This window comes from Pezoporus wallicus, unplaced genomic scaffold, assembly GCF_028554395.1.
Source record: "Pezoporus wallicus isolate ANWC-B61680 ecotype Strahan unplaced genomic scaffold, APGP_CSIRO_Pwel_v1 contig_4901, whole genome shotgun sequence".
Taxonomy (NCBI): Eukaryota; Metazoa; Chordata; class Aves; order Psittaciformes; family Psittacidae; genus Pezoporus; species Pezoporus wallicus.
This window is the reverse complement of record NW_026640354.1, coordinates 305,856-333,505: the sequence shown is the minus strand read 5'-3', so window position 1 is coordinate 333,505 and position 27,650 is coordinate 305,856. Positions and strand designations below refer to the sequence as shown.

General features: G+C 36.6%; 1 protein-coding gene across 5 annotated transcripts in view; it reads left to right on the top strand.

Moving 5' to 3' along the window:
- Window positions 1–27,650, top strand: part of SENP6 (SUMO specific peptidase 6) — a 75,070-nt gene that overhangs the window by 11,908 nt on the left and 35,512 nt on the right. For 2 of the 5 annotated variants that reach the window (XM_057418858.1, XM_057418861.1), the window contains exons 2-5: window positions 8,343–8,436; window positions 15,464–15,606; window positions 19,663–19,764; window positions 25,186–25,206. In XM_057418858.1, the coding sequence (XP_057274841.1) occupies window positions 15,581–15,606; window positions 19,663–19,764; window positions 25,186–25,206 (149 nt within the window). In that variant the 5' untranslated portion in view covers window positions 8,343–8,436; window positions 15,464–15,580. Of the gene's footprint in view, window positions 1–8,342; window positions 8,437–14,751; window positions 14,816–15,463; window positions 15,607–19,662; window positions 19,765–25,185; window positions 25,207–27,650 lie in introns of all 5 variants that reach the window. The other 3 variants (XM_057418862.1, XM_057418859.1, XM_057418860.1) reach the window with 3 other exon arrangements.

Here is a 27,650-nt window from a genome sequence, read left to right as displayed (position 1 = left end):
ATTTGGTCAAGATGTAGGACTTTGCATTTGTGGTTGTTTAACTACGTAAGGCTCTTGTCAACCCATTTCGCTTGCCTGTTCCATCCTTCTGAATTGTAACCCTGGCTTCCAGTCTATCAACTGCTTCCCCAAATTTGGCATCATCTACAAACTTGTTGAGTGCACTTGGTTCCAGCATCCAAATTATTGACGAAGACATTAAACAGTACTGGCTCCTGTACTGATCACTATGGGATGCCAGCAGCTGGATTTGTACTGATAGTCATAACCCTTTGACCCCAGTGGTCCAGCTGGTTTTTCTTTCACATTCTCATTCATTTACTCAGTCCATGTCTCTCTAGTCTGGCTATAAGAACCCTGTGAGAGACCATGTAAAATGCCTCGCAACATCCATTGCTCTCCCTTTACCTACACAGCCAGTTATCTCACTGTAGAATGCATTTGGGTTAGTCAGGTTTGCCCTTGGTAAATCCATGCTGGCTGTTCACTTTCTTGTCGTCATGTAGGTGGAAATGGATTCCTTGAAGACTTGATCCATGACTTTATCAGGTGTTGAGATGAAGCAGACTAGCCTGTAGTTCAGCAGGTCATCATGTTGCTCAGCTTGAAGATAGGTATATTTTTCCGGTCATTGGAAACCTTTCTCATGGCATGACTCTTCAAAGATAATGTAGAGGGGCCCAGCAGTAACATTGGCAAGTTTTCTCAACACCGTAAGATACATCCTGACTGATCCTATGGACTTCTGCTTGTACAACTGGCTTAAGGGTTCCTTAATAATATGTTCCTTGACAATGGGTGATGTGCATTCCCACATACTGTGCTGGTAGACTTGGGGAACTGGGAGGTCAGGGGGCAGAATTTAAGAGTGAAAACTGGAGTACCAAAAGAAAAAAAAAAGTCCAGTGTTTTCCATGTCTTTTATGACTAGGTTCCTGAGCAGTGGGTCCATGTTTTCTGTAGCATTCCTTTTGCTGCTGCTGTAAATAAAGAAGCCCCCGTTAAGTACTTCTGCACTGGTTTCTGATGCTGTCATAAGTGCAGCATCCTTGGGTGATATCTCTACATCTCTGTTGGGAGAATCAGTAGAAAAGGTCATAAAACACTGGTTGTTCATTATGTGGTTGCTACCACAATCTTATCAGAAAAACTTTCGAAGACATAGCGAAGAAAATGTTTAACATACTTCAAAGCTTTATCCTCCTCTGTTACTTGGTAATACTTAGCAAAGGTTAAGCACAGTTCAGCAAATGAGCAAACTTAGGCAGTTTGGTGGTTTTGAGTCCAATCATTGTACATGATATTCTGCACTATAAGCAACCCAGTATGCATTAAAGTCCTGAAGAAAACCCCCAGTCATTTATAAGAACATGCAGTTTTTCTACCTTTGAACTACAGACCTCTTATAAATGCTTTTTCTTTGCAAATTTTTTGTTCAGGAATGGATGCCCTGTATTCGTCATTGTTTTTCTGTTGTTATCACATTCTTGAAAGGGTAGGGTTTTTTTATTAGCAATCTGAGAAATTAAATTACCTCCATGTGTGAAAGATTGTCCATACTTTGTGTTCGTTACATTGATACCATAGAACTTTACTACTGAACTCTGTCTTCATGGAATATCTCACTAACCATTTATGTTTGCTGCCTGTTATTGGAAGTGGCTTTGACAGTTTTTTGCTTCTGCAGCTAATTTAGGGAGAGGAAAGTTAAAGCACCTTTTAAGCAATAGATCTCTTAAATCTGTACTTACAAATGAAGGTTAGGCTATGGTTCCATGCAGTTTTCTTTGGTGCCTAAAACACTCTCATTTCCTGGCTGCCCCTTTCCTCTGCTCTGCTGTCACAGCTGTGCTGTGGTAGTGTGATCAAGCAGAGGGGGGAACTGATAGAGTTGAAAAATAACTTTGCCCCTTCCCTGCAGCTAAAGTTATTTTTGCCTGAATTAGTTTTATTTCCCAGGTTTGCTCTTGGTGAAGAAACAGCTGTGCTGACATAGGAGGGGTGCAGGGCAGAACAAGAAACCCCAGCTTTTAGGAAGTGTGAGGGGTGAGTAAACCCTTTTACATAGTGCTGCCTCAGAATGTGAAAATGCAGTCTCAACTGTGGTTATACATTGATGTACCACAACTGACGATATCAAAGCTGAAAGATAGAAAGCTATTTTGTGTAGATGCCTGAAGAAGCCTGTCTGAAAGAATAATGAAACACTGGGGAAAGTAAAACAATCGGAAAAAAAAATTTCTCTGTCAGACTTCTATGAAGAAGAAATGTAACATGAGCCGGCTTCAGTGCACACTTGCAGAGTGGAAAGCCCTCCGTATCCTGGGCTGCAACAAAAGGAGCATGACCAGCAGCTCAAAGGAGGTGATTCTGCCCCTCTACTCTGCTCTTGTGAGACCTCAGTTGGAGTATTATGTGCAGTTCTGGTGTCCTCAACATAAAAAGGACATGGAGCTGTTGGAACAAGTCCAGGGGAGGACCATGAGGATGATCAGGGGACTGGAACACCTCCCGTATGAAGACAGGCTGAGAAAGTTGGGGCTGTTCAGCCCGGAGAAGAGAAGGCTGCTTGGAGACTTCATAGCAGCCTTCCAGTATCTGCAGGGGGCCTATAGGGATGCTGGAGAGGGACTCTTCATTAGGGACTGTAGTGATAGGACAAGGGGTGACAGGTTAAAACTTAAACAGGGGAAGTTTAGATTGGATATAAGGAGGAAATTCTTTACTGTAAGGGTGGTGAGGCACTGGAATGGGTTGCCCGAGGAGGTCGTGCGTGCTCCATCCCTGGTGGTGTTCAAGGCCAGGTTGGACAAAGCCTGGGTGACATGGTTTAGTGTGAGGTGTCCCTGCCCATGGCAGTGGGATTGGAACTAGATGATCTTAAGGTCCTTTCCAACCCTAACTGTTCAATGATTCTATGTGTACTTGTATTCTCTTAGGAATATATGTGATGACTGTAAATGAACAAGAGATTAGAAAACTTAAAAGCATTCTTTTTAATTTATTTAAATATGAGTCTGGATGAAGGCAATTATTTGAGCACATTTAAATTAATTTGCATTTTTTGTGTGAATGCTGTAGTATCTGGTAAGTTGATTGCAGTTATGATGGTCTAAGCATTTCTAAGATGAGGCTTGTATTATTTCTGTGCCATCTAACTGGGAAAAAGAATGTAAACTTCTGGAAAAACACCTTTGTCCTGTAACAAACCTCTATTTGATTTAGGTTTCACGTTTAGGATTGTTCTTGGACACACACAAAGAGATGTCATCTCAACAGATGAAAGACTTGTATAAGCTTCTGTGTGTTGCAATAGAAACCTTATCATCTCTACTGTTGCATTGCGAGGGTGGTGAGGAGTTGTTCTGGCAATCCAGTGATGTACCTGAAAAAGTTGCTATCCTAGAAAAGTTGGTCTTTGTGTGGCCAGTAAAGGCGTCTGGCATCTGTGTTAGGTTGACCCTGGCTGGTCACCCAGTAATCACCAAGCTATCCTATCACTCTCCTCAACTGGACAGGGGAGAGTAAATGAGACAAAAGTCCTTGCTTGAGATAAGGACAGGGAGATCACTCAGGAGTTATCGTCATGGTCTAAGCAACACTCTTCCCCTGCTTCAGCATGGGTCCCTTCAGGAGCAGACAGCTCCAGCATGGGTCCTCTGCAGGATCAGAAGTCCTGCAGAAAACCTGCTGCAGCGTGGGCACCTCTCTTCACAAGGGCACAGGTTCTGCCTGGAGCCTGCTCCAGTGTGGGCTTCCCATGGGGTCACAGCTTCCTTTAGGTATGCCCCTCCTCCTGTAGAGAGTCCTCCATATGGGTTGCAGGTGGATATCTGCTTTGCCATGGACCTCCATGGGCTGCAGGTGACAGCCTGCCACACCGTGGCCTGCACCATGGGCTGCAGGGGAATCTCTGCTCTGGTGCACCTCCTTCCCTCCTTCTGCACTGACCTTGGTGTCTGCAGAGCTGTTTCTCTCACATATTCTCACTTCTGTCTCCTGACTGCTGTTTCACAGCAGTTTTTTCTCCCTTAAATACGTTTTCCCGGTGGTGCTACCAGTGTTGCTGGTGAGCTCAGCCTTGGCCAGCAGTGAGCCCATTTTGGAGCTGACTGGAACTGGCTCTGTCCAGCACTGACGGGGGGGCAGCTTCTGGCATCTTCTCAGAGAAGCTACCGCTGCCGCACTCCTCCTTAACCACCACTACCAAAACTTTGACATGCAAACCCAGTACAGCATCACATCCAAATCAATAAAGGAATAGGTATGTTTTTCTGTTCATCTGTAGTATAGATTCATATGGAATGATTTGCCTTAGAGCATGAGGTAAAAGACACACAAAAATATCTTCTAAGATGGTATCTTATGTTGGACACAGCAGTTTACTAAATACTTTATATGTCACTCCTCACTTCAGTCACTTCAGTGGTGGTGTTTTGATTTTTTTTTTTTTTTGTTTAGTGGGGGCTTTTTTGGTTGGGTTTTTTGTGTTTTTTTTGTGGGTTTTTTTTTGGTTTTTTTTTTTCTTTTGTAAATGCACAACTTTTCTTCTTCAGTGGAGATTCACTGTGACCTTTTTTCCTCCCATTTGGGAATTGCTTAATGACACTATTGAATGATAGAAGCTACTGTGAAAGAAGTTTAAAAAAGTGTCCACACACAGTAACATAAAGGTGTTAATCTGCTTCCTGTGTACTTTTTTGTAATCCAAAATTTGTTATTTGTGTTTTATTCAAAAAGACTGTATGAGGATTTTTAAAATGCTGCCTTCAGGATGTGGTTAATAATGTTATAAAAGTTCTCATAAAAAGTAAAATACACAGTATTCAGGATTTGATTTCATTGGCTTTTAGAAAATTACATACAACTTACCACAGTTGTTTAAAAAAGCAGTGAAATATCTTAGATGTATACCTGTTTAAGTTGTTTATTTAAAATTCCATCTAGTTTCTTGGGCTCAGAATTGCTTGTTTGCCTTGGTACAACCTCACCAAAGGGAGCTTGTAATGGGAAGAAAAATGATTTGTCATTGTTAGTGAAACTTGCTCCAGCATGCTGCCTTTCTTGGGATGCCCTTCTCAGGAAGGGGACTTAGACTGGTTGTTGGCTGCTATTTTGGGCCAGTTCTGCTTATTTGAATATCTTCACCTTCTGGATGTGAATGTGTCTTGCTGATTACAATGGCTGTGATAGTATACATAGTAAAAGCTACAACACAAGGATTCCAAATGTGCTACTACAAAATAGTGAGAAACTTTGCCTATGTGACAGATACTTGCTTTCCTTGTTAAAAAAAAAAAATCTGTATAGAATCAGATCCCACGTGACCATTCAGATCAAGTAACTCAGGTGAACAGTCCTGCTAACATGATGGTATAGTTCTAGATTTGCAATTTTTTTTTGGTAGAACCATGAATGCGAGAAAGAAAATTGATCCAGAGCTGAGTGAGCAGAGCTGGGATTCTGAGACTCCTCTTCCATGGCAACTGAGCTGGTCTCTACTGGTGGACAAACCGTTCAACACAGAAAAGCTTTATTCAAAAAAGGACTTTTTGAAAAGGAGCTAAAAGATGGAGCTGGGGTGTAAAATATTTGCAGACTGCTTGGGAGTTAGTTAAAGACACCATATTGGAGTCTTACTGTATATGCATGCTGCTTATTTAAATAGACTTTAAAAGGCCTCCCAAATGTTGGCATGGCTAGACAGCAGAGCAAGGTGAAATCTCTGAATTAAAACATCATCCTTCCTGAAGCTGTATTCTGTATTTTCGTCATTTGTCTGAATGATGAAAATACAGAATAATGAAAAAGGTTGTGTATTTAACCTATAATCATAATGAGGCAGGAAAAAAAAAAGGGGTGTGTGTGTGGAATAATTCCCAGCAGCCATAAAAACTATTGTTAAGTATTTTTCAAAATCAGCAGAAAAGTTTTCTGGAGTATCTGTAGGCTCAGTAGACAACCCAGATGTAAAAGGTGTCTTTGGAGAATATAAGTTTATAGCTGAAAACAGAATTGCTTACACTCACTTTAACAATATGTACAGATGTCTTCATGCCAGAATATTTCTAAAGAAGGAATGTGATAGTTTATGCCTCAAAACGAAACATCAGTGGAAAAACTGTAGTACATCGAGCAAACAATGTACAAGGCAGCAGGATCAAGTGACGTTCATCCAAGTGCTGCAAGAGGAACTCGGGGATGAAGGAGCTAATGGCTGTAGCATATTACTTGCTGGTTAGAATCATCTTTCTGCTACAGGTAAAGAAAGTAGCTAGTATGATACCAGCTCTTTTAAAATGCAGTGGAGGTATTTGAGGAACTTTACATGAGTGAGCTTTGTGACCACACAACCCAAAATCATAGAAATGATAATGAAGATCAGAATTAATTTCATTGTTCCCTTTGTAAAGGCCTTTACCAAAGGCTTTTGGAGAAGCTAGTCACCTCTGGATAAAATTGAAAGTTTTCTGAGGAACAACTGGTAACGGATGGAAAGAGAAGGCAAAAATGGTTTGTTTTGTTAATAGAAGGTGTAACCAATCGATTGAATTCCACAAGGTTCTGTGTTAACATTGGTGTACAGATAGAAGGAAAAGGGTTTAATACCAAGGTGATAAAGTTTGTAGATGTTGCAGACTTTACTTGCATTAGTATAATGGCTAGGTATTTAAAGAAAATTGCAGATGCTCAGGTTTTGGGTTGTGTGGGTTAAAAATTAGATATGAAATCCACTGTAGGTGAACGCCAAGTAGTCCAAGTGAATGAGAAGTAGGAAAGAGAATTTTTGTAGAAAACAATTGGCTTTGAACGGGTTTGTGCCAGTCATGAGTGGAAGATGATATTATCCGGTATATAAAGATCAGTGCAGTTCTCTGTACCAATGACAACAGCAAATTCAGTGTCAAGTGTTACTAGAAAAGGAATAAAGAATAAAACAGAAACAACATGCCGCTGCTTCTGTAGAAAATCATGGCACATATACATCTTGAGTATTTCTTACAGTGTTGGTATCCTCATTTCAAAGAGGTACAGTAGACTAGAAGAGCTTCAGAGAGAAGCATTGAGAGTGATTTAAAGGCATGAAACAGCTTTCCTGTGGGGAAAAATTAGGAAGATTCTTTTTCTGCCTGGGAAAAGGATGACCGTGAAAGAACACATCGGAGATCTAGGCAGTCATGAGTGAATAGGGAAGGATTACTTATTACTCTCTTCCAAAGTAAAAGAACTGGAGGAGTAAAGCACTAAGTAGGAGCAAAAAATGCCAGATTGAATCAGGTCAAACAGAAGGAAATACTTACTCATATAATGTATAATGGAGCTGAGGTACTATCTGCTGCAAGATGTTGATTCTCTAAAGTAGGCTTGATTAAAAAAAAGTGGGGAGGCAAAAAGAGCTAGCAAAGGCTGTTAAACACAAAAATATTACCCATGGCTCGGGAAGTCCTTGATACAGAGGTTGAATATGCAATAAATAGTTCTGTGTGCCTTGTCTGTACTTTACCCTAGACATCTGTTAGTTGTGATTTTTTTTTTTCTTTTCTATCAAAACATAAAGTTGTATTCATTATTTCTAAATGCGTTTCTAACTTTGTGAAGAAAAACATAGTAAGAAAAGACATTTAAATTACACAAAATCAAAGCTGCTGCATAGTTTGTCATGTAGAATTTGTGTGAGACAGCTCTTAGTTGCAGTAATTAAGATCTGGAGTGAACAGCGCCTTGCTTTAATGAGTGCTGTCTCCGTGCTCTGGACCTCCTTCACTTAAGAATACCTCCATGCTGTCATATTATATGAAAATCTCCATACTGTTGGATATTGCTGTAGATAAATTTGATGTGATGTGACTGTAGTTTCTACTTTATCGATGCCAATGCTGAAATTTCAGTTAGTGTCAGATGTTGAATTAAAAAAAAGCATATTATGTTGAAATTGTACTTGGGGCAGCTCGGAACAGTTGTTTTTATATGGAAAAATTAAGCGTGTATTTGGGTATTAGACAAATAATAAATTTTAGGACCTTTTCTGTATGTGACATATAGTTCACATCAGAGAAGGAACTCAAACTTCCAGGTGTCAGCAAAGCAGTTGAAATTCTTGTAAAACTACTTTGCATTGTAATTTTTAATAGCTTTCTAACTTGTTGCATTAGTATCAAGATGTTGACAGATACCTGTATTTATTTAGGAAAACAAGTTACTTTGTTAAATGATGGTTAAACATTAGCATCAACAAAATAAATACTTGGGGAAAATACATGCATCTGGTTTACTCCTCTAGTTTGTGTTGATTAATAACTCAGCTTGAAATCTAGACTTATCTTAACTTGTTCTCATTTCAGCTTTGGATAGATCACAGTCCAAGAGAGATGGAGGTTTTAAAAATAATTGGAGCTTTGATCATGAAGAAGAAAGTGAAGGAGATGCAGAGAAAGAGTAAGGATGCTTTTATCTAGGCTATTGAAAGTATAAGTGTGTATTTATAAAGAAATAATTTTTGTAACTTATTAATAAATAATCGATAGTATCTTAAAATTTCAGTGATAAAGAAAAATGGTTTCAAAGAAGTGATTATTTTAAATTATTTTAAATATTACTTTAAATTGCATTTTAATGTAAATTTAATTGTCAACATGGGGCTTACAATAGTACATTTCAGAAGTGTTGCAATTGTCTTTGGAGCTACTGTGTGAGTCTAAGGAACATAGGCAAGAAATATGTCAACATGTGAAGTAAGGAAATGAAAAAGTAAGGTGTCAGATTCAACTTTTCCTTTAATGGTACTGCTACTCAGTACCTCACAGTTATGGTTAAGGTACTTCAGTACCTGTAGGCCTACACAAGTTAAATTCAGCTTAAAAGACTAGGTATTTCTCTCTTGTGCTTATCTCACTGGGTAGAATTAAGGCTGGTTTTGTTCCCTGGTCATTTTTTTCTTTACTGAATATGTTTGGATTTTGACTAAAACTTAAACCCTATCATGTGTAGTTTGAATACATACTTTGTCCTTGTGATATTTTATTGTTACTAATGTATTTATTTCGAACAAGACTAATGACCAGTTAGAAGAACAAGTTTCATGCATGAAGAATGCGTGTTGCATTTATTTGTTGTTTTTACATATTTGGATGATAGGACTTGAAAGTTTAGAAAGGATGCTGTGGTTTTCTAGTAAGGAGAAACTGAATCCTGTGTAAAGAATCAAAATAATTACATGAATTTGCATCTTGTAATTTTCTGCCAAATATTGTGCATTGGAAGGGAGATGGGAAAGTAGACATATAACCACTTAGGCTGCAGCAGCAGGCTATGCTTTAATCTTATTAAAACATTAGGAAATGTGATATTTTAGTCATTAAAAAATGAGTTCAGGAGTTCACTGAAGTGTGAGGTAAGCATTAAGAACTTTTGTCAAAACAGAACTGTATCAGAAGTTAAAGCACTTTTTAAAAGGTTCTCTAAGGGCATTTCAGTTTTATAAAATTAAACTTGCTTTTTTTTATTTTTAGAAATTTTATATCCATTTTTGGTGCACAGTAATATGTTTTAAGTGTGGTGGCAGTACATACAACACAACATTTGCATTTTACTTAAGAAATAAAAGTAACTCACATTTGTGAGCATAGCAGCTTTTCTCTGCTAGTAATTTACTGCTGTTTTCCATCTCCAGCTGATGTTGACTTAAGATCACAGAATGATATATATGTAGTGTAGTGTTGTTACAAAAAAAAAAAAGTTTGAAAAACTGATTATGGAATGTATTTCTGGGTGATTTCTCATTCTTTTCAAATATTCTGTACAATAAACATTTTTCCTATAGTAAGTATTGAAATTTTGTTACCTCCTCACATCATGAATTTGGTTTTATACCTGTGAATTATGCAGAATTTTGTCTGGAAATATAGATAAGAGTAATTTAAAATGGATTTAAACTGGAAAACCTGCCTCGTTTGCTACCATTTAAGGCAGCTTCTCACTTCCTTCAAACATCTACATATGTTTTAAGCTACCCATGTATTTATATCTACCCATGTATTTATATACACCTTTTCCTATTTTTTTTTCTTTTTTCTCTGAATGGCTTTGTAAGCTTAGAGTAAAATTGTCCTTTTCTTTCTAAATTCCCTTTATCCTTAGCAGAACGTTTCAAAGATAAGCAGCTTTACTTCATAGAATTGTTCCAGCATAAAGTTTTGCATCCCCACAGTATTTTGAGTATCCTATAATGATATATTCTGGCTATTTTTAAAAAACTGTCATTCCCTATGGAGTGCTGCAGTGCTTGTAACTGACTGCATTTCTGTGTGGAGGATGCTGTAAATCTGAAGCAAGTATCTGGGTGCACCTAGTTGTTGTTGAGGCACTAGCATTTTAGTGTCCGACCTTATCACAGCATTTTGCCCTCTTAATGGCAGACACACAGTAAGTTTGTTTTGAGCTGGTCCAAGAATAACATTAATGTTCCAGCACTTAAAAGAGTTAGCTGTATTCATGTGTTACTCCATGAGCCCTTTGATAATATTGTTGGTCAATACTGGATGTCTGCTTGGATTATCTTTCCTAAGTGAGATGAACACAAAATATGTGGCCAATAACCTTCTGCCAAAGCAATTTTCAGAATAGGTAGATTATTTTTAAATCAGTGTGTTGTTAACTTATTTGGGGAATCAGATGAGCTGTGTTGTAATGGTAAGGTTTCCAGTAATGAACATAAAAAGAGTAAAGAACATTTGTAAACTGGAGATGATTGGAAAAATTAAGGATCACCCAACACAATATACGCATTTTAAAATGCTGCTATAGTTGATACTTGACATGGTTAGAGTTACGGACATTTAAAATGGTAATGGACTAGTATCTTATCCTAAAGTAAATGCCAGCAGATAATCTTTAGTCCACTTGAAAGAGTAAAAGTAACATTCTTGATGATTTACAAAATTTGATCTATTCAGGAGTGCAGTCAACATGATAGCATGTGTCTTGAGACTTTTCTTGCTTTGTACTTGGAGATCCCACGGGAGAGGAACTTTTATGTAGAGCAATAGTGAAAAACCCAGTTGGTCAATGGAACACACTGAAACTTTTATAAACCATCACAGAATAAATGATGGAGATGAAGTGTATCTTATGTAGTAGAAGACATGAAAGGATGGCAGACTTATGCAAACATGGCCAAAATAATATCAGAATTTATATTTCCTTCATTTTTAAAATCTGGGTAAATGTCTCTGAAATACACTTCTATGTGTCGCACAGTGGTTTTGTAAACTGATGGGCCCAGTGTGCTGGTTGTTGTACTGTTTTTTTTAGGAATCCAGGCTTAGGCCTTCCCCTGAGATTTGTTCACTAATAGCTTTATCAGGAAGTGAGTACAAATAAATGGGTAGTAAATAAATATTTGTACTGTGATGTTCTTTCTTAACAAGATTTTTCCTTCAAAAGGTTTGTTTGGTTTTTGGTGGGGGTTTTTTTTGGATTTTTTTTTTAATTACCTTTTAATTAGGGGATAATGTGCTGTTTTCCTTGTATTCCTGACTGTAAAAACTGTGATTTTTATTTTTTTTTTTAATTTCTGTATATCTTTTTTTTCCAGTAATTTCTTCCTTTTTATTCCTTTTTTTAAAAATCCTATATTTCTATAGATGTTTTTTTCTTCTTTATGGACCTGTTAGAAAAGCACTGCAGCTTTTAAATTGATAAAACCTTTTTGTTCAAATCCTGAGTTCTTGATTTTTAGCAGTTTCAGTTAAGGTTATTTTTAACAGCATGGCATTGTACATGACTTGAATAATACCACTACTTCCCTTGCGTCTCTGATACCAGCACTACTTTTAAAGGGCTGCCTACCACCATGTAATTTAAAGTCAAGAGTGTGCACAGTGCACTTAGAGGAGAAATATGTTAGCCTCTTGTTTTTATGTGTAAGAGTTTTCAGAAAAATTCTAATTATGTTTGAAATGTGAGTGAATCGGTTGTTTGAAATATGGTTGGAGCTCAATGGAGTGTAACTTCAGTGATCGAGAGAGGTTTAAAACCCATGGTCTATTAAATTGAAGCATCTGGCTATTGCACAGTTTTTAATTTTTAAAACATTAAATAAATGGTAAGTGATTAAGATACTAATCAGGATTATTTTGTTTTTTTTTCTTTTTCCTTTTTCAGTGCCTAAATTTGAATGCACAGTTACAAACTCTCCTTTGGAAAGAACTCTGTTTGCCTAATTTTTTTTATCTGTTTTTTTTTTTTTTTTTTTTTTCTTTTAATTTTAGTAAAGGCTTTAACTTTTCATTTGTTACAAAATTTTAATTAAAGTGTTTGAAAGTTAGAAATTGTCATTCTAATGTGAAAATCTCTCTACCTGGCTCCCTGGTTGAGAGTGACAAAGTATGGAGGCATGGAGTTCTCGCAGCAAGGTCATTGAGATTTCATTTCTGTAGTGTTAACATGTTATTGTCTGGTTATGTGGGAGTGTGGGATAGTGGTTTTTTTCCCCTGTCTGTGTAAATTGCATCTTTTAAGCAGGCAACTGTAGGCATGTGATACATGAGCAAATAGACATTACTCAGTTGCTGTGTATTCAGCTCTCTGAAAAAACAGGCTTTCTGGTACTGGTACGTATACTTTGCATTCCTTAAAATGAAAAATACTGGTTCTTTAAAAACATCCAATTCCCAAATATTTTTCTAGTCATGTCGTCTTAATAGTATCATAAGTGTTACTCTGGTTGAGTTTGATTAAAGGATTTTTTTTAGTGTTATGTTCATTTGCAGTTTGTTACTTTCTCTTTTCTCTCACCCATTCAAACACCCTTTTTTAAAATGGCTGCAATATTGTGGCATCTGGAAGCCCTAAAAGTATAGCCACTGTACAAGGGCATTTTGAAAATCATCATGATTTTTATACAAGCTGGAGCTGAAGAAGGAAAACATATCTAGAGATTAAATGGTCTGGCTAGGTCAACAGAGTAAGTAAATGCCAGAGCTGCAGGTGCAGTAAGGTTGCTGTTCAGGTCTGTGCTGCAGGGTTTTGTTTATTTCTGTACGATGTGGAAAATTTCTGAAATTGTTAAAACTCAGTGTCTTCAGATGAAGGGTTAAGAAAAATCAGTGAGCCTCCCTGGAAAAGATAATCTATCCTGAAAGAGAGGTTGAAAAATTAAGAGTATTTTAAAATTTTAATATCCATGTATATGGTTTGTATAGAAGTACAACTATTTTGTCTTTTTGGCGCTTTATATTGGAAATTAGTGATGATCCACTACATTGTTTGTTTTACCATTACATATCTCTGTAAATGCAAAGAAAATACGACAGTGCCACTGGCTACGTCTTGACATTTACATCATTCTTCCAGTATCAAGGCTGACTGTGCACACAATCTTATCTCCTGAATTTTCAGGGTCTGCAGTTCTTACCCTATGAGCCAAGAACATTTTTTTTTCCTTTTTTTTGTTTTTCTTTTTTCTTTTTTTTTTTTTTTCATGTAGGGATATTTGTATTGCGTCAGGTGGAGGAATTATTGTTGTGTTAAGGGAAATCTTGTGCCTGGAAGATGTTTTTAGGAAATTGGGGTGGGTGTGTGTCATGAATGGTTACTTAATATATTAAGACATAAAATCACTATGTGTATTGCAGTCAACTTGTTGCATGTGTAGCTAAGAAATATTTCCACCATCACCTCAATGTTTTTTTCTCTTGTGTAGCTGTTCCCTTGGAAATCCTGGCATAACTGCTTGTATAACTAATTTCTGTCTAAATGACCTGAATTAAAACCCCCAAACCTATGCAATTACAAGTTGGCCAAAAGTTGTATTATTTTGTTGCAGCCAAGAGAGGACTAACCTTATCAGGACTGATGAGAAGGGATTATCTGCAGGTTGCTTCTGGAAGCAAGAATGCATTAGCCTAATGTAGCTGCTGTCATTATAAAATGTATTCTTAGGGTTTTAATTTAGATACTGGAGATTATTTGGGGATAATGGCCCATTACTGAAAAGAGTATGTTTTCACAGTTATCATGGGGTGGGTTTCTTTTTTTTTGTAGCTTCCTCCCTATTATAATAGTTGAAGATTATAGACACAGAAGTACTAAAGATACACATTTTAATGAGCAGTTGAGCCAAACTGAATACGCTATTTTTAGGAAGACATATTTTTGCAGTAATTGCTATGGGATAAAATTTAGTTATTGTCGTGGTTTAAACCCAGTCAGGTAATTCGTTCGCTCACTTCCCCCCCTTTCTTGCCCTCCCCCTGCTACTGCTGAACCCAGGACAGTTATACATAAGTTCTTCTCCTAAAACACTATGAAATTTGCAGTTTTAAACCACATGTTTGATAGGCACACTTGATATGCACAAACTTAGACTGTATTGTATAGTTTAATTTAGTATGTGACTCAGTTTATACATGGGGTTGTATAGAATCTTTCATGATGTCAATAACATTGCCATAACAATATTGAAGGTTCAACAGTATTCTCTATTTTGAAATAATAACATCCTTTCAGTTTTGCTTTTTGTGAAATAATTTGATGTACACTTAAGGTAAAGTCTGTATCATATTCTGGGTCACTGTGTTGCCTGCTTATGTGTTCCTGGTGTTACAGGCATATATATATATATATGATGTGTATGTGATGCATTTAAATTTAAAGAGGGAAGGAAAAAAATAAAGCCCTTTGTGTTCAAATATGTTGCTGGTGCTCCGTTGCGTTACAAAGTATTTACTTTTCTCTCCCACTCCTGTGTAGCGAGGCAAATCTGCTCAGCATAGATGACAGTGATGGACCTTTCAGTGCCAGTGAAGAAAGAAAGGCAAGTACTTTGTTCATCTTCTGGTAAAAATGTATCTTTAAAGCTTTCTAGGTTATTAAACAATGTTGCATAGTCATCTGTGCGGTATTGCAAAATGAAAGTTTCTGAGTTGATTTAGCAACATATGCCCAGGCTGGCTGTCTGCCTATCCATAATGTCTTCGTTCCTCTTACTCCTATAGATCTTGTGTTTGAATAGTATTCTGACAATATGAGTGTGAATAAGTAGTTATAAGTTTAGACACTTATCATAAAGGGATTATATTTTTTAATCACTAATTTTAATCATTGTGTCCCATGAGTGCTTACTGTGGGATTCCTAATTTTATATGTATATATACATGTATGTATGTGTGTATCTATATAAAAGGAGAAAATACATAGGCAAAACTCATGTGCTTTTTTGTGTTTTATTTTAATGTATGCTGAAATAGCTTACAACTGTAAGGTGCTTCATAATACTTTGAAAATAGTCATATTTTGTTAAGTAAGGAATCCTAGTGAGTAAGGGTGTAGACAGGATATATTTTACATTAAATTTGGTACAAAAGCAGTCTGAAAATGAAGCCAAAGTAATATGTAAATATTTTGTAAGTAATCTTTTCCTTTTACACAAGTATTTTAATACGCATGAATTCTTTTGTTACAGTCACTTCGTTGTCGGCCTGGAGCTGTCGGCACCAGTGGTGATTCCTTAAAAACGTATGCAAGGCGAGGCAAAGCTGGAGGCTTGAGACTTCTTAAAGGGAACTCAATCGGCCTCAACATGATGGGAAATAATAAGAAACTGAGGTACTGCTTTTAGTTTTATGTTTGCTTATTTATTTGATCATTGATACAAATCAATGCTAAATGAACAGAACTTATAGTATATTTACATTATGTGCTGTGCATTTTAATAAACGATGCTGTTCTGTGCTTCTGAGCAGAGATCGAAAACTAGATTGTTAAGGTTTTTGCTCTTCCAAACTGTTAAATAACGCATTACTAAAATAGCAGAAGATTATTAAAATAGAGTTAGAGCAGTTACTGGCATACTTGTCAATGCCTTACCAGTGTTGTCTGCATGTGCTGTATACAGTGCTAACAGGTAGAAAAATATTTCTAATATCCCCATCAAGAATTTCTTCTTTCCATGACTGTGAATTGCCAAGATTAACTCGGTGTGCATTTCCTTACTGCAAGATACCCTTTGATTTAGGAGTCATGGAGTGTTCCTTTAAAGGATTCAGAAATACATGTACTCCTACAAAATAGCTTGAGATTGCCGCTTGCCTTTAAAGCTGACAGGAACAGTGTTTAAGCATTCAGTGCTGTATGTGCTTGTTACTACTGTTCCTAGCTTGTAACAGACTAATCTCTTTACTTATTATGTAATAAAAAGTGGTACATTTGTGTAACTTCCTCTGGGAGTGTTTCATATTGCTAAAATGCACTCAATTTGATTACCTTTGCTGGAAGGAAAAGTTTGTAAGACAGATGTAGTTGGGCCTGTTATAGGTTAATGGGACCGTCTTAGCACTAAATCACTTGAGAAAATAAATCCTTGAAGTACTGTGTGATGTGTCCTCTCTCCTGCTATTCTCATCTTTGATCTGGGGGTACAGGGAACAAATTCAGAATTTCCTATCTGGACTGGTGGTCCATCAGTTACTAGATGAAGTACAAGATGATCAGATACTTGAGATTCGTGAGCTGTTCATGGTGATTTTTATCATGAAGTTGAAGTCTCTTTCTACTTTGTCTGTGGCATAGGGGTTAAAAACTCTTCAGATCAGTGGGGCTTGACTCGAATTATTATTACTGTATGTCCTGGGTTCAGCAGTAGCTGTCATTTTTCTCAGTCTTAGTAGCTGTTGCAGTGCTGTGTTTTTGACTTTCAGCCTGGGAACAACGCTGGTAACACCTATGTTTTTAGTTGTTGCTACTGTACTGCTACTGTACTGTGGTACAGTATTCCCTGAAATTCAAGAAATGAGTGATAGGAAGAAGCGATATGCAAGGACAGTGAGAAGAAATTTTCCCTGTACATATACACTTGAATGTAAAAAAATTTAAACCAGGCCAAAAATTGTCATCCCTTATCTGGTTAAGCAAATCCAGTATGAAACTAACGTAACTGTAATAGTTTTGTTGTTGGGTTTTGTTTTAATCAGTTGTTCTTTAAATTGCTTTTTTCTTTCTGGTTTTCAATAACTTGTATCAAAATTTCTCACATTATTAACTCCCTTACAGATTTTTTGTTTTGTAATATTTTGTGAAAAAAAATTACATAAGGAATGGCAGAATTAATGTAGTCTGTAGTTGTGTTTTATGTTCCTGAAAATACCAGTGTAAGGTTACTCTATGCTTTGCCTTTTGAATCTGTGGTGTTAGGAAGTTCCTAGGATCAGCTGATAGAATGTGATGGTGTAACCTTTTTATCCTTGGAGCCTAGACTTTAAATGATGCTGTGGTTTCTGAGGTCATGTCAAGGAGAGAGGTATATTGTTAATATATTGTGAGGTCTTTGAGACTTCTAGAACACTTGTTCTTTCAAGGAATTTTCTGACCATTATATCACCCTGGTTTTGGTGTTGTATGTCAATTTTCTTGAAACTGTGCTGAAACTTGCAAACCCAGATTTCAGTTTGGGTGTGCCCATTTTGCAACTTTCTAGGACTTGATTCAATTTTCTGTTGGTTCTGTCTGTACTGGGTATGTTGTATTCAAAGAACAGGATTATAGAGCAGATTGTATTTTACGGTTGTCCTACTTGGAAGTGTATCTGACGCCATGTGAACCATTTAATTGTGCCATCTAGAATGGTCAGCTTTGACTCAAATGTGGTCACCCACCAGGCTACAATGTTCTATTCCAGTACCTACTGGAATTTCTAACTACTTGAGCATGAGGCAGAAAGCAGAGCGCTGTCTAACATTTTTTTGTGTTCAGGGGCACAAGACTTAGAGTTTCCCAATCATGGTAACTTGACAAAGCTCAGATTCAACAAGTAAAATAATAAAACGTGAGATAGGTGTGTTTATAGACTTAGTTGCTTATTTAAACTCAAGTCTTCAGCAGTTGAGAAGGCATTCCTGCACTCTGCTTGTGTTTTCTAAGAAAAAGTCTCTTTCAAAGACATTAAATTGGAAGCCAGAGAGGATACCCTGAAGTATTTAGGACAAATAGCTGTCAGCTTTTTATTTCTCAGGTGACAGCACTAAACAGAAAGTTGACTGCAGATAGTCTAGATGATGACTGACCAGCTGCAGTTGCACAGTCTTGACTTAGAAGTAATGTAGGATGAGTGTGTTTACTTTCAAGAGGTTGGTGTGAGAACTGGATGCTATTGGTTTAGTTTTGAGGAAATCAAACTGTTAGAACATATATGATGTTTCTAAACTTTGTATTCTAGGATAGAGTTTTACCATTTGGTTGGTTTTGATAATCTTGTTCTGTTATGTTCATGGTTAAGCTGTGTCAGATCATAACAGTCATCTTATGACCAGTCAGAAATACTCTGAAAGCTCTAATATTGACTTATGATACTCAATATAAGGCTTCCAAAAGGGTTTGTAGTGCTAAAGTGAAAAAGAAAAAAAATTAACTGGCAGGCTAGCAGTTTGCTCACTTTTATCTTTTGGGGGAATGTAAAGGAAGGATTAAGAATTGGTTGACATCTTTCGGGAGAATTTTGGTACTTCTTTTTTTTTCATTGTTCATGACAATAAAAGCAAAACTTCTGTGGAATAATATTTCTGAAAAATACTATTAAGAATGCTTTTTCACATAATTTTATTTAGTGCAACTATAATTTCCAAGCAATTTTACAAGCAAAATTTAAACACTGTATTTCCATAATTTGAAAAATTGTCAAGATGCTCTCCGTAAAAAGTTGCCTGCTTTCTGAACGTTTCAAATGTGGTATTGTGTGTCAGGTCACAGAAGTGTGGGGGATAATTTTTAGGGTCTAATAATCTTCCAAGGAGTACCGTATTATTGGTCTACCATATCTTTATATCAGGTTTTATTAGAGAGGATAATGGTAAGTAATCTTCTCTCCAGAATTACTTGTTTTACATAGTAATGAGATTAAAGTGTCAAAAGGCAAGAAATGTAGAAACCAAAGAAATTATAAAAAAGACTGGTGAATATGCTATCTCTCTGCATAGTCCTCCTCAGATATTTGAGGACCCAAGAATCCGTAACTTTTTTTTTTTCTTTTTGAGGTGTTCCGTTATGAGCCGTCTTACAACCATAAATTTGCTGTGGTTTCTCTCCAGTTTGAGTAGCTAGAAGAGGGAAATTCCAGAATGTGCAATCTCTTCACCTATGCCCTTTGTCATATTAAAGAAGTTAATACCATGTCTTAATAAAATGAAATTTGGAAGTATAAATTATAATTTAATTACCCATAAAGTATGAATAAAATTACATATAAGATACAATATATATTTTACATAATATATAAAATATGCATTATATATCATTTTATTAATCCTATATAAGTAATAATTTAAAAAGGCAGTGTTTTTGAAGTGACAGGAGGAAAAGGAGAACTGGTTCACAGTGTATTAGATGGTGATAAAATTAAAAAAAAATCTTTATCTTTTCTTCGGGGGGGGGTAATCATAATTGAATTGTGTATATTCTTATTTGTCTATTTTAGCCTAGGATTGAATGCTTTTATGCCTATCAAAAGACGATAACAAGTTGAATTACTGATTCAGAAATACTTTGTTGATATTTGGGTTTGTATGGCTGGTGTTATAAAAGTAAAACACCAAAACTTTTAGTTAAGATCATGTACAAATGCGTCAGATTTCTTTTGTCTTTTTCTTAAACCATTTTTCTGTATGTTTGCAGTGAAAATGCTCAGAACGTGTCTTGTCCTGTAACTGTGGTACATGGTAGACGTTTTCACCATGCACATGCACAGACAGCGGTAGTAAAAACAGCAGCCCAAAGGTAAGGCTAAGTACATTTGTTTCTCCAGATATTCCTAGTGTCAGAAATCCTTTTTGGTTTTGCGTGTAATAGTTTTCCTTATGCTATAAAGTGTTTTAAGGAAACATGAGTAATTACAGGATGTGTTCTAGATCACAAACTTTGATCTTAATTACTGAAGTTTCGTAAGGCCGTTTAGGATCTACTGTTATTTAATCTCAGAATTTACTTATTTTAAGGCACACTGTGGCACATATTCAGTAGGAGAGCACCTGCTAATATAAATATGTTTAGAAAATACTTTAAAGTGGACAGATGTAGTAGGCAGTAGAAATTCACATGACTGGCAATATGATCTTCAAATACTAATTCACAGCAACTCCAGTTTGTATAAGATCCATCTAAAGATTAAGTGATAGATCTGTTGATCATATGTAGTCTGTAAATACAGCATGAAACATATAAACTGGAACTTCTAACAGAAGCAGGGTTTTTCATTTATATAAATAGTTGTTAGAATGACTGACTGGGGAATCTTACTCAGCTATGCTGAGTTAATTGATTTGAAAACTTAAAACTACATCAGATTTCTATAAAGTGCAGGGGTTTATATTTTTTTACAGGCTTTTCACACTCACTGTGAGTCAAAAATACATGAGCGTTAGCTTTAAGGAATTTTCTTTCAGATTTTGTCCATTCAGAGCTCTCTTTATGAATTTCATGGATTTCTACCAGGCCACGAGTGCTTCATTGTGTCAGCATTTTGTAGCCTCCTTCTGCCCTCTTTTTTCCTCTCTGCTTTTTTAGTGTAGACTTTTGAGGTGGGATCATATGTAGGCATTATCCTCTTTTTCGTCCCACTTCCCTCACTTTGATTTGCTATCTTCTGAAAAACAAAGCCCATATACTAATTTGGATGAAGTGATTCAAGTATGTATTAGGGTAGTCAGGCATTGAAGAAACAGACTAAAAAATGAATGTTGCAGTCCTATCCCTGAGAACCTACACTGTTGTTGCATCCTTCTATTTCAAACTGGACTGTCATCTGTAAACAGAAAAATAGCATGTACATTTTCTTTCCCTTAGTAATAGCAGATGCAGTAGTAGGGATCTCCCTGTTCTTTACATTTCTTCCCATCGCTGCAAGGCAGGGATGACTAAGGAGGCTTCGCAGAGCTTTTCCCACAAATTAAACTGAAAGAAGAGTTTACCTTGCCAGTGTAGTTTGGACTGAACCAGATGTGCTCTTTTCTTCTTACATACAGTCTTTTTCAGAATATTTTTTTTTTTCAGTGTTGATTGAGAAAAGCATGGGGCATCTGCAAGCATTCATACTTTTTCATTTTCTTTTTTTAATATATTTTTTTAATTTGGTAATTGTAAGGGATAAAATCTTGATCTGTAGTGCTAACTAAAATGGTTTGAAGTGAGCAAAATAAAGACTGCTCTTTACTGCATCTCTGAATGTTGACCCTAATAATGTTAGTGCATTTGATTAAGTTTTTTTGTGAGATGGTTCTTTGAAACAGCTGGTAAACATGGATTCATCTTGTGTAGTTAAGTGCTGTAGGCTTCTTCAGCGTGCAAGAGAGTCTGCTCTGGAGAGTCTTAATTTTGAGGGTATGCTAGACTTGCCTGTTTGCCTGTCTCACCCATGGGACTTGCTTCTTTGTAAGCCTACAATGTAATGGGCAAACAAAACCCAGAAGCAGCAACTCCATGTGACAGGCAGAAGAAGCACTAATGCATAATATAGGTAAGCTGAATACTGCTTGAAGTAATTGGATATTAGTCACCCTGAATATTTCTAAATATGTTTTCTTTTAGGGTTGTTATTGTAGTTCATTTACATTAACAACAGGCAATTAACTAAGAATATTTATGGAGTTTCAAAGGCAGGAAATAGTCATAACAATTCCAAGCAATGCTTTGCTACTGGAGGATGTCAGAACCAGCATGATCTAATTGACTGAGGGTGAGCTTTACAGCGGAACTGTGCAAAGGATATTTAATTCCAGTATCTTTTGCCAGTTGACTCAATTGACTACTTTTTAAAGGCTTCTAAATCTGTTTCTGAGGTAGAGGTTTGAAAATTAACAGAATAGGTCTCCTGTAATACTGTTGGATTTGGGTTTTTTTTAATTAAAAAAGAAGGGGGAATCTCAGGGCTACTTGGTATGGAAAATACAGATTTATTAATGAGAAGACAATAGTTGATAGGAAAAAATAAGTAAAATAGGACTAATGAAAACTGTTCATAACACAAAATTCCAGTGTATATGAAGTGGGTATGTATTATTTTGATTGTAGTTATGCGTGATTTTTTTCTCTGTTTGCTAATTTTTACTGACATTCATAGAATCATAGAATCGTTAGGGTTGGAAAGGACCTTAAGATCATCTAGTTCCAACCCCACTGCCATGGACAGGGACACCTTACACTAAATCATATCACCCAAGGCCTCGTCCAACCTGGCCTTGAACACTGCCAGGGATGGAGCATTCACAACCTCCCTGGGCAACCTATTCCAGTGCCTCACCACCCTAATAGGAAAGAATTCCTTCTTATATCCAGCCTAAACTTCTCCTGTTTAAGTTTTAACCCGTTACCCCTTGTTCTGTTGCTACAGTCTCTAATGAAGAGTCCCTCTCCAGCATCCCTATAGGCCCCCTTCAGATACTGGAAGGCTGCTATGAGGTCTCCACGCAGCCTTCTCTTCTCCAGGCTGAACAGCCCCAACTTTCTCAGCCTGTCTTCATACGGGAGGTGCTCCAGTCCCCTGATCATCCTCGTGGCCCTTCTCTGGACTTGTTCCAACAGTTCCATGTCCTTTTTGTGTTGAGGACACCAGAACTGCACACAGTACTCCAAGTGAGTTCTCACGAGAGCAGAGTAGAGGGGCAGGATCACCTCCTTCGACCTGCTGGTCACACTCCTTTTGATGCAGCCCAGGATACGGTTGGCTTATTATGCAGCAGTGAGTTTAAAAGTAAATTCTGGTTATGTCTTCTCAGAAAGGACTATATGCAGGAAATGTGGGATGCAGACCATGAGTAAAATTTTAGGTATATATCAAGATAAGTAAGATTAGACAATTAGACACAAGACAAAGTAAAGCTGGTAGCATGGAAAATGAGTTCTAAGGTGTTGAGGTTTTTTTTCTATATGAATTTACAAGCAGCAGGAAGATGTGTTATTTTACATTGATTGCATTTATAAAATTGTTTTAAGGTATGATGATCAGAAACAACATGGGGAAAATAGTTTTAACTAACCTAATATATTGTTCCTAAATCTGTAGTGGATTATTGAATGGGTAACTGAAAATAAAACCATGATTAAATTAGCTCTGAGCAGATTGACTCTCTGGCGCTGCCATTACAGATTCTGTTATTTATACTGGGCTCTTTGTGTGGGGATGGTGTCACGCAGGGCAGACTAATTATGAAACTCAGTCATAATCTCTATCAAGTTGAATTTGGAGCTTGTGATGTGTCCTGTATTTCTCAGCTCTTCAACTTTTTGCACATGCATGTTAATTATTAAATTTTGTCTGAGTATCTGTTGTACTCATATGTAAAATATAAGCTTCCGGTAAACAAAATCTGACATTTCTAAATGACATTTTGATAAATATTATTCATGGTTTTCTGATGCAATCTGGGGGTGACGTTAAAATTTGTTCACTTCTGATAAAATGGATTTTCAGATATGGCTTAGCCTAGTGCTGTAGTTGGCTCAGACTATTTTGCTTCATTTAATGCATGCATAGTTTTTTCTTATGTTGATTTACTGTTCTCTAAGACTTGGCAGTGGAACGGCATGTATATACATGTTTAAGACACCTTATACATGAGCCGCATGAAGCAATTTGTAGGGACACTGCTTGTTATAATTTCTGGGTCTGTCCAGGATTCTAATTTCTTAACGTTTCTGAGATGTAAGAATCTTTTAAAATGCATTATATTAATGTGGGATTTTAAAACAAGCAAGTGAGGCGTCTAATGTAACGAAAATGTATGGTATTGGGCATTCTGGAATTTTTTCCTGCTGTTAGTTTTCTTAACATTAAAATTTACAGTTCTTAACAGTGTGACTCTTTACAGCACCTGTAAACAGTTAATCCAAGTTACATATTAACTGTGCCAAGGATACAGAGATACTGGATCTGGCTCCATCTGGACATGGTTTGGATCAGAGTGGATTTATAAACTCAGATGTGACCTGCAAAAAAACACTGTTTTTTGTTTGTAAAGGCTAGCTCCAGTTGGAAGCAATTTTTTGCTATTTTCATGCAGCATTAGCTGATCACCCTCATCTCCATCGAAGTTGCAGTGGTCACATTCAGTTTTGAATGAATTCCTTTTACTTTCTTCCCAGAGCACTATGGAGATTAAATATGTTTTTATACTGCACTCTGTAGGACTATCAGGATTACTTCTTACGTGGTCTACTTTCAGTATTGTTCCTTTGGGTAACAAAGGGTTTGCCCTATTCTTGTGAGTGTTCTGTTTGTGAAAAGGAAAGGAGAATTAATTTATATTACCCTGTAATATCATTACGCTGTTTAATTTGACTGCAGTAAAACAGGAAACAGTTTGAATTTGTTCTTTTTTAGGATACTGTTAGTGTAATGCATATAAGACAGAAGTTTTTTAGGTTTTTGATATTTGGGAGGAACAGCCACATAGATTAAAAGCTCACAGCATTCTGTATTGCGATTTTCGAAAAGGCAGGAGAGATAACGACAGTGTTCTCAAGTTGCCTTTGTGCTGTGCTTAGTTAGATCTATTTTTATCTCGGGCTGGGTATACAAAGGACCTGAGTTATGAGTATCAGCTCTGTGCACTGATGTTAATGGGGACGCTTCTGAAACTAGTAGCCCTAATTCTTTAATATATTTGGAGGTTCTTCTTAGCCAAAACCTCTGCAGGAGGCTGGTTGCTTCTGTTATCCTTCTTTGGCCAGTAGCTGATTGCATGTGGTCTCCTAACTGTTTTAAGTAGTGCTTTCTGTTTGTTTTTTTTTCTCTTACTTGAAACACTTAAATATTTTTATCATGGCTTGCATGGTAATCAGGGGTTGAAATTGAGGCTTGATCCTAATTCAAGTATTAGGATTCTGTCATGTCAGGTTCTGCATTGCAGTAAATTACGTGAGATTGCCAGGTTGAATTTGAAATTAATCAAATTTTACATGTTGAAAAATAGGCAAGACAGTGTAGTATTTGGACCATTGCTGTCTGTGAAGTAACATTTGGTTTTGTGTTTGTAACTACTGTTACAAAAATGCTATGAAAAATAGTAATGCTTATTTGAAAACAAGTGAGTGCAAGAGACAGTGAAACAGTTATAGTTTATATTGAATAACTTTTGAATTTAGTGATGTGCAATATGTGGGGCTTTGCATCTTATGTTTTTTTTTCTTTTTTCATATTTTAAGCAATCTGGATCGAAAGGAAAGGTAAGCTTACTGTTGATGAAATGAGCATGGCAATGAGCATTAAGAAAATTAACTGATGAGTGATTTATAATTCTAGTTAAAGAGTATTCAATCCAGTCAGTCATATCTGCTCATGTGTGATAGGGGTTGGTTGTTTTTGTTCTGTTTTTGTGATTTGCTTACTCCCTTTTACCAAACAAGGATCTTTACATGCATCTCTAAATGGTATGTTAACATGAACTTTGGGTACATTTCCACTGGTAATTTACCTGTTTATTTAACCAGCGTGAAAATAGATAAATTTTAACTTTCTCCACAATTTAAGAATTTGCTAATTCTTTTCATATTCTTTGTGCAATAGAATGGTTCTGAAGCATGTCCCATTAGAATCCTTAACAGCTTTCAGTCTATCATCTTAGCTTGGTTTGAATAGCATTGAAAGTTTTTATTGGGTTACTGTGTACTTTCTGTTCATGAATTGTATGTGTTAAAGCAGTTAACAGAAAATGTATAGCAAAACCAGGCATACTGGTTTTTCATTGCTCATTTCAGGCTCATTTCTCTCATATTTTGCATCTGTTTTATTGCTGTTAATATTTCATTAGCAATAGGAAATATATTTGGTTTTCTTCCTATGTAGTTTAAACTTGCATATTAGTGGAAATGTTGATAGTAATGAATTCATTGAGGTTTTATAAATATTGTGTCTATGTAGGTGGTTTTGATAGTATGTACTAGGTATCATGTTAAATTGTTTAAACAGTGTATATAATGTTTAACCAATAAGGATATAAATAACACAGAAATATCGTGTAGATCTGTTCTTTGTGAATTCAGGGTTTTCTAGATTAAGTAGTAAAATTGAGCCTTTCTGTTTTACTGCCTTTTGTTATTTGTTAAAAGAAATCTGATATATTCACCAGTTACCATTGGCTCTCTAAGAAGGGATTTGATCATGTTTTTGCTGTGTGGGCTTTAAGTTTAAGTACTTCTTCCCATTCAAACTTGTGCTGCATTTATGTTATTAGTTGTCCATTCAGCAGTTACTGTTTTTAATTTGGCAGTGAATGTCATGAAAGGATAGGGCTGAGTTCCATGCTGATGATCTTTACTTTCCCTTGGGAACACCTGTTGCTTTTTAGTCCAGTACTACTGGATATGTTCTTTTTTTCCCTTGCCTCCTTTTTGTTGCTGTCCTAGTGGGGGAATGTGATTTAGGCAGAAGGTCCTAAATTTAGTTTTAATTGTTGCCATCATGGTAAGTGCAGTTGCAGCTCCTGACTTTCTGGGCCAGATGGGGCTACTTATCTGTGTACTACAACCCCAAATCTCTGTGCTGCTGCTTCTCTCTTTTAGCTTTTGACTGTTGTACTGTGCTTTTCCTACAAGGCATGCTGAAGGAAAAACTCAGCAGCTTGGTGCTTCCTGTCTTACCATGCTTTACTCTGTTTTTGTGTAGTGATGGAGAAACCAGCAGCTTGGCTGTGGTGTTATACTTCCAAATAGTAGTATACAGAGGCAGAGTGAGGGAAAGCTGAATGAGGCAGACTGAGGGAAAGCTGAGTAAGGCAGCCTCTCTCAAACTGATGGTACCAGATTGTGGGTAGTTTTGAAAGCTCTGTTCTAAGACAGCACTGTATCCTAAATTCCCAGATGCAGCTTTTTCTTCACATTCATTCCTTTCTGGCATAGACAGAAATTATCATCCCTCTGTGTCGTGTTCACAACCCCTCAGCACACACCCCCCACCCCCCTTTTCTCTTTTTTGTTAGAGAATAACTTTTAAGATGAAAATTTCACTTTGGCTGGAGAGTGTCACAGAGGTCTGTGTGCCAGCCCATTGTGAATGTAATTAAGGTCCAATTCCATCAGTATAGAAATAAGGCAATAATTTTCAATATGTGCTGAAGATACTAAATCAGTGACACTATTTTGTTTGGGCAAAACATGTTTAATGAAGAATGCCATACCATTTAGCTGTTAAGATTTGTCAAAAGTTCAGGATTCTCCGCAGTCCAGACTGCCTCAGTATTTTTGTCATGTCTGCTGGAGGAAGAGCCTGACCTGTCTTGGTACTGTAATTAATGTTTTGCTGTTTGATGCTTTGCTACTTCTTGAGATTGCTTTTATCAAATACTGGTCCGCCTCCCTTGTACTTAACGTATTAAAAGCAGAACTGCTTATAATGGATGAGATGAGATGCCTAAAATGATTTAATCTCAGAGTACGAAACCTTGTTCTTCAAGCAAAATCTAAATTGCATAAAAATTGCTGGGAAACCTAACAGGCAAAAAAAAAAAAAAGGTGTATTTTTAATATTTGGTAGGACGATAAGAACAAAGATCAGTATTGTATTTCTTGTGGTTTTTTTTCTATTAAACACAGTATGCAGATAGTCTTGCATCTTAATTTGTCTGGCTGTTTGATCCCGCATTTATTTATTTTGAAATAGATTTAACAGCAAG